Raw genomic sequence first — 14,952 nt, forward strand, 5'->3', positions numbered from 1 at the left:
ACCGTCTACCAAAAACATCCTGAAGGAGAATGTCCGGCCATCTGTTCGTGACCTCAAGCTGAAGCCAACTTGGGTTCTGCAGCAGGACAATGATCCAAAACACACCAGCAAGTCCACCTCTGAATGGTTGAAGAAAAACAAAATGAAGACTTTGGAGTGGCCGAGTCAAAGTCCTGACATGAATCTTATTGAGATGCTGTGGCATGAACTTAAAAAGGAGGTTGGTGCTGGAAAACCCTCCAATGTGGCTGAATTACAACAACGCTGTAAAGATGAGTCGGCCAACATTCCTCCACAGCTGTAAAAGACTCATTGCAAGTTATCGCAAACGCTTGATTGCAGTTGTTACTGGGCAAACACTTTTTCACACAGGGCCATGTGGGTTTGGATTTTTTTTTTCTCTCTTAAGAATTAAAAACCTTCATTTAAAAACTGCATTTTGTGTTTACTTGTCTTAACTTTGACTAATATTTAAATTTGTTTGATGATCTAAAACATTTAAGTGACAAAACATGCAAAAAAAAAATAAAGAAATCAGGAAGGGGGCAAACACTTTCACACCACTGTATATCCTCAAGTATGTAATTTGAGACAGAATTTTTCTTCTGCTTTACATTGTGGGGAAGAACGGAACAAGCAGAGGAAGACAGTAATTGTTGGTGAATTGATTGATTGAAAAGACGATTGATAAATCTAATTTAGGAAATGTTGTCTGAAATAATTTCTGCCTTTATTACAAAGAGAAAAACAACACGGGACAGATTTTTTTTTTTTAAATAGTCAGAGGGATATTTATAAGAAAGCTCATTGGTGTGTTTTCTTGACTCTTCTTGATTTCTCTTAAAATTACAAACTATTAAGGGAAATAGTTTTATGAAAACAAACCATCCAAGTTTGTCAGTGTGTCTCCCTCTAGTGGATGTTGTGGAGTTTATTCTGTTGTCTTTGCTCCAAAGGTTTTTGTACAGAGTTTTGGTGTTTCCTGTCACTGTGGGCTGCAGAGCACAGTAGTACACAGCAGAGTCAGAAGGATGAAGCTTCTGGATCTTCAGAGGAACTGATTTCTTGATGATTTTAGCATCAAATTTTTCTTTGTTGAACTCTGGAGCCTTATATACATCTCCTGAGAAACATTTCAGCATGTACTTTGGATAACTGTTCACTTCTTGTTTGTACCAGAACAAATAAGGAGTTGGGTCAGTGGTCTCAAAAGTACAATCAAGTGTAACTGTGTCTCCTTCAGTAGCAGAGACATGTCCTGATGTCTGGTTCACTTTGTCTTCTCCTTTACACTCTGAGGAAGAACAGAACATTCAGAGGAAGACATGAATCAATAAAGATGATTGATTAAATCAGAACAATCAATCAACACGTTGATCTTTCTATCTTACCAAAGAAAAGAGCAGCAAGAATAATCCACAGCCAATGTTCCATGTGTACAACAAGGTTTAAATGAACAGGAGAAACTAGCTGATGTTCAACATTCAGTCTGACAGTTGTTCTCTTCACAGCAGCAGTTCTTATTGACAGGATGGTTGAACTCAGTACAGAAGTAGTGCACCGCCTACTTGATGATGTCGCCCTCTAGTGGAGGTAAAAAGTGGAGTTCAGGTTTGTGTTTTTGTACAGAGACTGTGGGTTTGCTGTCACTGTGGGCTTCACAGCACAGTAGTACAGAGCAGAGTCCTTCAGTTTAGATGAGATGATCTCCAGATCAACACGTTTCTGTGTTTTGTCAATGTGAGCTGAGAAATCAGAACGAGTTGGATGAATCGATCCATCCTCTGTGATGTAGAGCAGGAACTCTGGTTTGGATCTCTGGTGTTGTTGATACCACTGGATGCTGTTGATATCACCGTCATATTCACAGGTCAGATTGATGTTTGTTCTCTCTGCAACAACTTGTTCAGTTCTGTCCGGCTTTATGCTGTTCATGGAGACCAAGGCTGCAAAATGAGTTCTTCATGTCAGTTAGTCTGAGAGAGACTGAAACATCAAGAGACTCAACAGAGGTCTGAACTTTTTCTTTCATATGTGATCATAATGAGATTCATTTGAGAAAATGGGACAAAATACTGACATAATTAGACATTTGTCTCAGTTTCAACACTCACCTATGAAGTGAAAGAAAAGTAACAACAGGTAAAGCAACATGTTTTCAGTTGTTGAAGTCAGACAGCAGATGAACAAAGTTCTTCTGCAACAGAATGGAAATACAACTAGTCCTGTCTGCTGCACAGCCCTCCTCCTCAACATCAAGCTGACTGTACTTTTAGTGCTGCAGACAGAAATACTCTGATTGGCTAAGTTGAACATTGGTGGGCGGAGCCATAGAAAAACACATCTGAAGCATATGTCTGAGAAACAGTTTTTCCAGACTGTCTGAAAACATCAAAACATGTCATAGAAGTTTATCAGTGTGTCTCCCTCTAGTGGATGTTGTGGAGTTTATTCTGTTGTCTTTGCTCCAAAGGTTTTTGTGCAGAGTTTTGGTGTTTCCTGTCACTGTGGGCCTCAGAGCACAGTAGTACACAGCAGAGTCAGACGGATGAAGCTTCTGGATCTTCAGAGGAACTGATGTGAAGGAGGAATTCAATGTGGATGAAAATCTCTCCCTGAACTTATTTGCCGTGTTCCCTTCATCCAGTTTATAGCGGTTCAGGATGAATTCTGGGTTGTTGTTTCCATCCTGTTTGTACCAGAACAGATAACTAGTTGTCGTACTGCTCTTATATTGACAGTCCAGTGTTACTGTCTCTCCTGCAGCAGCAGTCTTTTCTCCTCCTGGTTGCAGCACGTTGTCTTTTTGTTCTCTGCATTCTGTAAAACACCAACAAACAGTATCAGCGTGCTGTTAAAGAATCATCAGTGTTGGATTGATGTCAAAGAAACAGAGTTGTGTTCGTACCAAGACACACAGCAGCCAGCAGCACTGAGATGAACAGAGGCGTCATATCTGCAGCGTTGAGGAACTTCTGAGCTCCAGCAGCTATAAAGAAAGCTGAGATCTCTGTTTAGTCTTCATCAGCACTCAGTTGGTGGATTAGAAGGAGGAGTCTGATCACAGTGACAGGACTCATTCACAGCTCTGTGTTCTTCCCCCTACTGACAACTTTACACTCAACACATCTCTGTGTCGCTCTCCTTTCCAAGAACAACTTGGCTCTTACGTAGTCCTCATTTTAAATTTCAGGTGACGTGTTTCCTGTTTTCCACCTAGTGCAGATTCACTTTGTTCTCCAACATATAAAACCTGATGATTTTTGTGAACCTGCTTCGACCATTTTAACGTTTCAGCAGAAAGACTGCAGGAAAACTGAAGATGAACGTTTGAACAAGATGCGACTTTTAATGTTCTTCTCAGAATTTCTTTCCTCTCGAAGGTAAATTGTAGTTTTATCATCTTTTGGTCGTCTGCAGCTGAAAGACGTCAAATACAAAGATGGAGGATTTGTTGTGGAAACTTAAAATCTGTAAGTGTTGAAACTTCAGCTGTTAAAATGGGATTTTACTGTTTGATATCTGACAATATAAACTACTGGTCTATTTGGAGTGAAGATCTACATGTTGGAGGATGAAGAATAATGGAAGCAGCTGATTGGCCAAGAATGTTTAATGAGGATGAAGTGAGTAAGTCAGTGTCCGTCTGTTTCCATGGTAACGTGTGTTTTGAAGCTTCATCCAGTCCGTTTGTCGTTGATGTGGATTTGCTGCTCACGTGAATCCTCCCACAGTGTTGGATCAGCAGCTGTAACCACGGTGACGCTGATAAAACAGGAATTAGCAGCATCCATCTGATATGAAGCTGTGGTTTGAACACCACTTCCTTCCTCTTTGAAGAGTCATCACATATCTGTGTTCAGGTTTTTGTACAGCCTCTTCTACATTTTGTATCACTGTGTCTCTAGAGCACAGTAGTAGAGAGCTGTGTCCTCCAGGGTTGGTTTACTGATGATCAGTTCAGTTGATGTATCTGTTGTTTTGGACTCGTATCGATTATCAGGAATATGTTTACCTGTGTTGTCTTTGGCTCCTTTCCAGAGAATAAACTGAGGAGCCTGAAGGTCAGAATCATGTTTGTACCAATAAAGCCAAACGTAAGTGTCAGTCGTCTGATAGTTACATTTGAGTGAGATTTTTTTTCCTTCTATTCCTCTGACTTCATCTTTTTCATGAGAGATTGTGTTTCCAGATATTCGTCCTAGAAAAAGTAGAGAACATGAATCCATTAGATGAACATTGTCTGTGAGGCTGAGAGGAGAAGACAGTGGAAAATGTCCCCTGTACAGAGTTACTCTGTGGACATTCACAACATCAACTCTGTTTAATTAATAAGATGATCTCAACATATTTTTCATCGTGTCAAAACAAAGGAACCAGAAAAGTTGTGAAATCGAGTCTGTATATTTGATTAATGCAGCAGATTAAAGAAAAGTTGAATCCCTGTTGTTAAACTCACCTATGAAGGGAGATACAAACAAAAAGAGGTAAAGCAACATGTCTTTGGAGTTGTTGAAGCCACACAGACAGCAGATGAACAAAGTTCTTCCACTGCAGCAGACTGAGGAAGAAATAATGTCATTGGATGAGCTGAAGTTCAGTGGGCGGAGCCTATTACTTCTTTACATTATATTCAGCTTTTCAACTCAACCAATAAAATGGTTTTCTGTTCCATCAGTCAACTGAATCTAAAATTAAAAGTTGATCAGTGTGTCTCCCTCTAGTGGATGTTGTGGAGTTTATTCTGTTGTCTTTGCTCCAAAGGTTTTTGTACAGAGTTTTGGTGTTTCCTGTCACTGTGGGCTTCAGAGCACAGTAGTACACAGCAGAGTCAGACGGATGAAGCTTCTGGATCTTCAAAGGAACTGATGTCTTGTTGATTTTAGCATCAAATTTTACTTTGTTGAACTCTGGAGCATTATCTGTATCTCCTGAGTAACATTTCAGCATGTACTTTGGATAACTGTTCACTTCTTGTTTGTACCAGAACAAATAAGGAGTTGGGTCAGTGGTCTCAAAAGTACAATCAAGTGTAACTGTGTCTCCTTCAGTAGCAGAGACATGTCCTGATGTCTGGTTCACTTTGTCTTCTCCTTTACACTCTGAGGAAGAACAGAACATTCAGAGGAAGACATGAATCAATAAAGATGATTGATTAAATCAGAACAATCAATCAACACGTTGATCTTTCTATCTTACCAAAGAAAAGAGCAGCAAGAATAATCCACAGCCAATGTTCCATGTGTACAACAAGGTTTAAATGAACAGGAGAAACTAGCTGATGTTCAACATTCAGTCTGACAGTTGTTCTCTTCACAGCAGCAGTTCTTATTGACAGGATGGTTGAACTCAGTGCAGAAGTAGTGCACCGCCTACTTGATGATGTCGCCCTCTAGTGGAGGTAAAAAGGAGTTCAGGTTTGTGTTTTTGTACAGAGACTGTGGGTTTCCTGTCACTGTGGGCTTCACAGCACAGTAGTACAGAGCAGAGTCCTTCAGTTTAGATGAGATGATCTCCAGATCAACACGTTTCTGTGTTTTGTCGATGTGAGCTGAGAAATCAGAAGGAGTTGGATGAATCGATCCATCCTCTGTGATGTAGAGCAGGAACTCTGGTCTGGATCTCTGGTGTTGTTGATACCACTGGATGTTGTTGATATCACCATCATATTCACAGGTCAGATTGATGTTTGTTCTCTCTGCAACAACTTGTTCAGTTCTGTCCGGCTTTATGCTGTTCATGGAGACCAAGGCTGCAAAATGAGTTCTTCATGTCAGTTAGTCTGAGAGAGACTGAAACATCAAGAGACTCAACAGAGGTTTGAACTTTTTCTTTCACATGTGATCATAATGAGATTCATTTGAGAAAATGGGACAAAATACTGTTATAATTAGACATTTGTCTCAGTTTCAACACTCACCTATGAAGTGAAAGAAAAGTAACAAGAGGTAAAGCAACATGTTTTCAGTTGTTGAAGTCAGACAGCAGATGAACAAAGTTCTTCTGCAACAGAATGGAAATACAACTAGTCCTGTCTGCTGCACAGCCCTCCTCCTCAACATCAAGCTGACTGTACTTTTAGTGCTGCAGACAGAAATACTCTGATTGGCTAAGTTGAATATTGGTGGGCGGAGCCATAGAAAAACATGTTTATAGCATATGTCTGAGAAACAGTTATTCCAGACTGTCTGAAAACATCAAAACATGTCATAGAAGTTGATCAGTGTGTCTCCCTCTAGTGGATGTTGTGGAGTTTATTCTGTTGTCTTTGCTCCAAAGGTTTTTGTACAGAGATTGTGGATTTGCTGTCACTTTGGGCTTCACAGCACAGTAGTACAAGGCAGAGTCCTTCACTGCAGCAGAGGAGATCTGAAGATCCATTTGGTTTTTATTTACTTTAACAGACAGTCGAGGGTTTGGATCTGACATTAGTTCTCCTGTTCCAAAATGAGATATCAGGAGCTCTGGTTGTTTTCCTGCATATTGTCGATACCAGAAGAAATTATCAGCAGCAGTTATAGTGTTGGAGTATCTGTAGGACAGAGTAACAGTGCTGCCTTCTAAACTGGACTCTTCATTGTTGACTGGATTGAGTTCTTCACAGCTGACATCTACAAGAAAGAAGTTGAATCATTAAGTTAGTGAGCAAGTTTTCAGGTCCTGTAACTGAAGAAGCTGTGATCAAAAGATCATGTATGAATGTACCTGCCACTGAATAGAGCTGAAAGAGATAAATAATAAATCTGACTTACCAGTGAATAAAAGGAGAAGCAGCACTGATATTAAAAACGTCATGTTTCAACAAAACCTGCTCAATAATTCTCAAACTAAACTCTATGAAGTCTGAACACTTTCTGATGGTGACAGCCAGACGTCCCCCAACTGTTCAGGAAGCTCCTCCTCCTCATGATGTCACAATGACATTGTGAAACCAACAGGGTTCAATAAAATAACCACAAAAAACATTTTTATATCCTCAAGTATGTAATTTGAGACAGAATTTTTCTTCTGTTTTACATTGTGGGGAAGAACGGAACAAGCAGAGGAAGACAGTAATTGTTGGTGAATTGATTGATTGAAAAGACGATCAATAAATTTAATTTAGAAAATGTTATCTGAAATAATTTCCGCCTTTATTACGGAGAAAAAAAAATACAGGACAGATTTTTTTTTTTTAAATAGTCAGAGGGATGTTGATAAGAAAGTTCATTGGTGTGTTTTACTGACTCTTTTTGATTTCTCGTAAAATTACAAACTATTAAGGGTAATAGTTTTATTAAAACAAACCATCCAAGTTTGTCAGTGTGTCTCCCTCTAGTGGATGTTGTGGAGTTTATTCTGTTGTCTTTGCTCCAAAGGTTTTTGTACAGAGTTTTGGTGTTTCCTGTCACTGTGGGCCTCAGAGCACAGTAGTACACAGCAGAGTCAGACGGATGAAGCTTCTGGATCTTCAGAGGAACTGATGTCTTATTGAGTTTAGCATCAAATCTGTCTTTGTTGAACTCTGGAGCATTATCTCCTGATCCTGTATCCCGTCGTAAAATATACTTTGGAAAATCATTTTCTTCTTTTTTGTACCAGAACAAATAAACATATGTCGCACTGGTATCAAAAGTACAATCAAGTGTAACTGTGTCTCCTTCAGTAGCAGAGACATGTCCTGATGTCTGGTTCACTTTGTCTTCTCCATTACACTCTGAGGAAGAATAGAACATTCAGAGGAAGACATGAATCAATAAAAATGATTGATTAAATCAGAACAATCAATCAACACGTTGATCTTTCTATCTTACCAAAGAAAAGAGCAGCAAGAATAATCCACAGCCAATGTTCCATGTGTACAACAAGGTTTAAATGAACAGGAGAAACTCGCTGATGTTCAACATTCAGTCTGACAGTTGTTCTCTTCACAGCAGCAGTTCTTATTGACAGGATGGTTGAACTCAGTGCAGAAGTAGTGCACCGCCTACTTGATGATGTCGCCCTCTAGTGGAGGTAAAAAGTGGAGTTCAGGTTTGTGTTTTTGTACAGAGACTGTGGGTTTCCTGTCACTGTGGGCTTCAGAGCACAGTAGTACAGAGCAGAGTCCTTCAGTTTAGATGAGATGATCTCCAGATCAACACGTTTCTTTGTTTTGTCGATGTGAGCTGAGAAATCAGAAAGAGTTGGATGAATCGATCCATCCTCTGTGATGTAGAGCAGGAACTCTGGTCTGGATCTCTGGTGTTGTTGATACCACTGGATGTTGTAGATAGCACCGTCATATTCACAGGTCAGATTGATGTTTGTTCTCTCTGCAACAACTTGTTCAGTTCTGTCCGGCTTTATGCTGTTCATGGAGACCAAGGCTGCAAAATGAGTTCTTCATGTCAGTTAGTCTGAGAGAGACTGAAACATCAAGAGACTCAACAGAGGTCTGAACTTTTTCTTTCATATGTGATCATAATGAGATTCATTTGAGAAAATGGGACAAAATACTGTTATAATTAGACGTTTGTCTCAGTTTCAACACTCACCTATGAAGTGAAAGAAAAGTAACAACAGGTAAAGCAACATGTTTTCAGTTGTTGAAGTCAGACAGCAGATGAACAAAGTTCTTCTGCAACAGAATGGAAATACCACTTGTCCTGTCTGCTGCACAGCCCTCCTCCTCAACATCAAGCTGACTGTACTTTTAGTGCTGCAGACAGAAATACTCTGATTGGCTAAGTTGAACATTGGTGGGCGGAGCCATAGAAAAACATGTTTATCTCATATGTCTGAGAAACAGTTATTCCAGACTGTCTGAGAACATCAAAACATGTCATAGAAGTTTATCAGTGTGTCTCCCTCTAGTGGATGTTGTGGAGTTTATTCTGTTGTCTTTGCTCCAAAGGTTTTTGTACAGAGTTTTGGTGTTTCCTGTCACTGTGGGCTGCAGAGCACAGTAGTACACAGCAGAGTCAGACTGATGAAGCTTCTGGATCTTCAGAGGAACTGATGTGAAGGAGGAATTCAAAGTGGATGAAAATCTCTCCCTGAACTTATTTACTGTGTTCCCTTCATCCAGTTTATAGCGATTGAGGATGAATTCTGGGTTGTTGTTTCCATCCTGTTTGTACCAGAACAGATAACTATCTGTCCCACTGCTCTTATATTGACAGTCCAGTGTTACTGTCTCTCCTGCAGCAGCAGTCTTTTCTCCTCCTGGTTGCAGCACGTTGTCTTTTTGTTCTCTGCATTCTGTAAAACACCAACAAACAGTATCAGCGTGCTGTTAAAGAATCATCAGTGTTGGATTGATGTCAATGAAACAGAGTTGTGTTCGTACCAAGACACACAGCAGCCAGCAGCACTGAGATGAACAGAGGCGTCATATCTGCAGCGTTGAGGAACTTCTGAGCTCCAGCAGCTATAAAGAAAGCTGAGATCTCTGTTTAGTCTTCATCAGCACTCAGTTGGTGGATTAGAAGGAGGAGCCTGATCACAGTGACAGGACTCATTCACAGCTCTGTGTTCTTCCCCCAACTGACAACTTTACACTCAACACATCTCTGTGTCGCTCTCCTTTCCAAGAACAACTTGGCTCGTGTGTTAACAATTATTAGGAATGTGAGTATTTTGACCCTATCATCAATTTTATGCATATTTTCCAACTCTTGGCTGTATAAACTTGAATACCTATTGGATTTAAGCATATCAGGTGATGTGTATTTGTGTATTGAGGGAGGGTGTGGCCTAAGGAGATCAACACCCTCTATCAAGGTGTGTATAATTATTCAGCAGCTTCTTTTCTTCAGGCAAAACGGGCCAAAAAAGAGATTTAACTGACTCTGAAAAGTCAAAAATTGTAAAAAGTATTTTAGAAGGATGCAGCACTCTTGAAATTGCTAAGATATTGGAGCGTGATCACAGAACCATCAAATGTTTTGTTGCAAATATTCAACAGGGTCACAGGAAACGTGTTGCGACAAAAGGACGCAAATTAACTGCCAAAGATTTGAGAAGAATCAAACGTGAAGCTACCAGGAAGCCGTTATCCTCCAGTTCTGTCATATTTCAGAACTGCAACCTACCTGGAGCCCCCAGAAGTACAAGGTGTTCAGTGCTCGGAGACATGGCCGAGGTGAGGAAGGCTGAAACCCGACCACCACCGAACCAGACACTTAAGTTGAAACGTCAAGACCGGGCCAAGAAATACTGAAGACAGATTGTTCAAAGGTTTTCTGGACTGATGAGATGAGAGTGACTCTTGATGGACCAGATGGACGGGCCCGTGGCCGGATCAGTAACGGGACAGTGGCCGGATCAGTAACGGGCACAGAGCTCCACTTCCACTCAGATACCAGCACGGTGGAGTTTGGGTACTGGTATGGGCTGGTATTCTTAAAGATGAGCTAGTTGGACCTTTTCGGGTTGAAGGTTGACTCAAAATCAACTCCCAAACCTGCTGCCAGTTTTTAGAAGACACTTTCTTCAAGCAGTGGTCCAGGAAAAAGTCTGCATCTTTCAAGAAGACCATGATTTTTATGCTGGACGACGCCCCATCGCATGAATTGAAGTGCTCCACTGGGCGGCTAGCCAGTAAAGGCCTTAAAGATGAAAGAATAATGACATGGCCCCCTTCCTCACCTGGAAACTAAACCCTATTGAGAACTTGTGGGCCGTTCTTAAACGGGAGATTTACGGTGAAGGAAAACAGTCCACCTCTCTGAACAGTGTCTGGGAGGTTGTGGTTGCTGCTGCACAAAAAGTTGATCGTCAACATATCAAGAAACTGACAGAATCCATTAATGGAAGGTTTATTATTGTTATTGAAAAGAAGGGTGGCTATATTGGTCACTGATTTATTTATTTAATTATTATTATTATTATTTTTATTTAAATGTTTATTTGTACATTTTGAGTCATTTTGTTTTTATTCTCACCTTTAACAGTTGAAAATAAGCAAGTGAGATGGGACAATTTTCGTTTTTCATTTAGTTGCCCAATAATTGTTGATAAGTCGATATTCTGAGAAAGCCAAGACCTCACTTTTACTTTCTTAAATATTCAGGTTTGATGTTTATTAACATTTGGATTGACCGAGAGCACTGTAGTTGTTCAATAATAAAATTAATCCTCAAAAAATACAACTTGTCTAATAGTTGTACACGTGGTGTAGTCCTCATTTTAAATTTCAGGTGACGTGTTTCCTGTTTTCCACCTGGTGCAGATTCACTTTGTTCTCCAACATATAAAATCTGATGATTGTTGTGAACCTGCTTCGACCATTTTAATGTTTCAGCAGAAAGACTGCAGGAAAACTGAAGATGAACGTTTGAACAAGATGCGACTTTTAATGTTCTTCTCAGAATTTCTTTCCTCTCGAAGGTAAATTGTAGTTTTATCATCTTTTGGTCGTCTGCAGCTGAAAGACGTCAAATACAAAGAAGGAGGATTTGTTGTGGAAACTTAAAATCTGTAAGTGTTGAAACTTCAGCTGTTAAAATGTAATTTTACTGTTTGATGTCTGACAATATAAACTACTGGTCTATTTGGAGTGAAGATCTACATGTTGGAGGATGAAGAATAATTGAAGCAACTGATTGGCCAAGAATGTTTAATGAGGATTAAGTGAGTAAGTCAGTGTCCGTCAGTTTCCATGGTAACGTGTGTTTTGAAGCTTCATCCAGCCGGTTTGTCGTTGATGTAGATTTGCTGCTCATGTGAATCCTCCCACAGTGTTTGATCAGCAGCTGTAACCACGGTGACGCTGATAAAACAGGAATTAGCAGCATCCATCTGATATGAAGCTGTGGTTTGAACACCACTTCCCTCCTCTTTGAAGAGTCGTCACATATCTGTGTTCAGGTTTTTGTACAGCCTCTTCTACACTTTGTATCACTGTGTGTTTCTTAGAGCACAGTAGTAGAGAGCTGTGTCCTCCAGGGTTGGTTTACTGATGATCAGTTCAGTTGATGTATCTGTTGTTTTGGACTCGTATCGATTATCAGGAATATGTTTAGTTGTGTATCCTTTGGCTCCTTTCCAGAGAATAAACTGAGGAGCCTGAAGGTCAGAATCATGTTTGTACCAGTAAAGGTAAACGTTTCTGTCAGTCGTCTCATAGTTACATTTGAGTGAGATTTTTTTTCCTTCTATTCCTCTGACTTCATCTTTTTCATGAGAGATTGTGTTTCCAGATATTCGTCCTAGAAAAAGTAGAGAACATGAAGCCATTAGATGAACATTGTCTGTGAGGCTGAGAGGAGAAGACAGTGGAAAATGTCCCCTGTACAGAGTTACTCTGTGGACATTCACAACATCAACTCTTTTTAATTTATAAGATGATCTCAACATATTTTTCATCGTGTCAAAACAAAGGAACCAGAAAAGTTGTGAAATCCAGTCTGCATATTTCATTAATGCAGCAGATTAAAGAAAAGTTGAATCCCTGTTGTTAAACTCACCTATGAAGGGAGATACAAACAAAAAGAGGTAAAGCAACATGTCTTTGGAGTTGTTGAAGCCACACAGACAGCAGATGAACAAAGTTCTTCCACTGCAGCAGACTGAGGAAGAAATAATGTCATTGGATGAGCTGAAGTTCAGTGGGCGGAGCCTATTACTCCTTTACATTATATTCAGCTTTTCAACTCAACCAATAAAATGGTTTTCTGCTCCATCAGTCAAATGAATCTAAAATTAAAAGTTTATCAGTGTGTCTCCCTCTAGTGGATGTTGTGGAGTTTATTCTGTTGTCTTTGCTCCAAAGGTTTTTGTACAGAGTTTTGGTGTTTCCTGTCACTGTGGGCTGCAGAGCACAGTAGTACACAGCAGAGTCAGACGGATGAAGCTTCTGGATCTTCAGAGGAACTGATGTCTTATTGAGTTTAGCATCAAATCTGTCTTTGTTGAACTCTGGAGCCTTTTCTACATTATTTGAGAAACATTTCAGCATGTACTTTGGATAACTGTTCACTTCTTGTTTGTACCAGAACAAATAACGAGTTGGGGCAGTGGTCTCAAAAGTACAATCAAGTGTAACTGTGTCTCCTTCAGTAGCAGAGACATGTCCTGATGTCTGGTTCACTTTGTCTTCTCCTTTACACTCTGAGGAAGAACAGAACATTCAGAGGAAGACATGAATCAATAAAGATGATTGATTAAATCAGAACAATCAATCAACACGTTGATCTTTCTATCTTACCAAAGAAAAGAGCAGCAAGAATAATCCACAGCCAATGTTCCATGTGTACAACAAGGTTTAAATGAACAGGAGAAACTAGCTGATGTTCAACATGCAGTCTGACAGTTGTTCTCTTCACAGCAGCAGTTCTTATTGACAGGATGGTTGAACTCAGTGCAGAAGTAGTGCACCGCCTACTTGATGATGTCGCCCTCTAGTGGAGGTAAAAAGTGGAGTTCAGGTTTGTGTTTTTGTACAGAGACTGTGGGTTTCCTGTCACTGTGGGCTGCAGAGCACAGTAGTACAGACCAGAGTCCTTCAGTTTAGATGAGATGATTTCCAGATCAACACGTTTCTGTGTTTTGTCGATGTGAGCTGAGAAATCAGAACGAGTTGGATGAATCGATCCATCCTCTGTGATGTAGAGCAGGAACTCTGGTCTGGATCTCTGGTGTTGTTGATACCACTGGATGTTGTTGATAGCACTGTCATATTCACAGGTCAGATTGATGTTTGTTCTCTCTGAAACAACTTGTTCAGTTCTGTCCGGCTTTATGCTGTTCATGGAGACCAAGGCTGCAAAATGAGTTCTTCATGTCAGTTAGTCTGAGAGAGACTGAAACATCAAGAGACTCAACAGAGGTCTGAACTTTTTTTTTCATATGTGATCATAATGAGTTTCCTTTGACAAAATGGGACAAAATACTGTTATAATTAGACATTTGTCTCAGTTTCAACACTCACCTATGAAGTGAAAGAAAAGTAACAACAGGTAAAGCAACATGTTTTCAGTTGTTGAAGTCAGACAGCAGATGAACAAAGTTCTTCTGCAACAGAATGGAAATACCACTAGTCCTGTCTGCTGCACAGCCCTCCTCCTCAACATCAAGCTGACTGTACTTTTAGTGCTGCAGACAGAAATACTCTGATTGGCTAAGTTGAACATTGGTGGGCGGAGCCATAGAAAAACATGTTTATAGCATATGTCTGAGAAACAGTTATTCCAGACTGTCTGAAAACATCAAAACATGTCATAGAAGTTGATCAGTGTGTCTCCCTCTAGTGGATGTTGTGGAGTTTATTCTGTTGTCTTTGCTCAAAAGGTTTTTGTACAGAGACTGTGGGTTTTCTGTCACTGTGGGCCTCACAGCACAGTAGTACAAGGCAGAGTCCTTCACTGCAGCAGAGGAGATCTGAAGATCCATTTGGTTTTTATTTACTTTAACAGACAGTCGAGGGTTTGGATCTGACATTAGTTCTCCTGTTCCAAAATGAGATATCAGGAGCTCTGGTTGTTTTCCTGGATTTTGTTTATACCAGTAAAACGCATCACTTCTAGCTGCTTCTTTGGAGTATCTGTAGGACAGAGTAACAGTGCTGCCTTCTAAACTGGACTCTTCATTGTTGACTGGAGTGAGTTCTTCACAGCTGACATCTACAAGAAAGAAGTTGAATCATTAAGTTAGTCAACAAGTTTTCACGTCCTGTAACTGAAGAAGCTGTGATTAAAGGATCAGATATGAATGTACCTGCCACTGAATAGAGCTCAAAGAGATAAATAATAAATCTGACTTACCAGTGAATAAATGGAGAAGCAGCACTGATGTTAAAAACATCATGTTTCAACAAAACCTGCTCAATAATTCTCAAACTAAACTCTGTGAAGTCTGACCACTTTCTGATGGTGACAGCCAGGCGTCCCCCAACTGTTCAGGAAGCTCCTCCTCCTCATGATGTCACAATGACATAGTGAAACCAACAGCGTTCAATAAAATAACCACAAAAAACATTTTTATATCATC

At 40.1% G+C, this 14,952-nt stretch overlaps 1 gene segment (V, D, J or C); it reads right to left on the bottom strand.

The window, feature by feature from the left end:
• Positions 1-2,503: 2,503 nt before the first annotated feature.
• Positions 2,504-5,365, bottom strand: LOC138193919 (T cell receptor alpha variable 19-like; the record flags this gene model as incomplete). The annotated part of the segment is given in 3 exon segments: positions 2,504-2,689; positions 4,972-5,102; positions 5,200-5,365. Coding segments are annotated over 3 exon segments (360 nt in total), but the record flags the coding sequence as incomplete, so codon positions are not given.
• Positions 5,366-14,952: the final 9,587 nt, after the last annotated feature.

This window comes from Embiotoca jacksoni, unplaced genomic scaffold, assembly GCF_022577435.1.
Source record: "Embiotoca jacksoni isolate LCO1_2020_lvr unplaced genomic scaffold, fEmbJac1.0.p SCAF_99, whole genome shotgun sequence".
Lineage (NCBI taxonomy): Eukaryota > Metazoa > Chordata > Actinopteri > Embiotocidae > Embiotoca > Embiotoca jacksoni.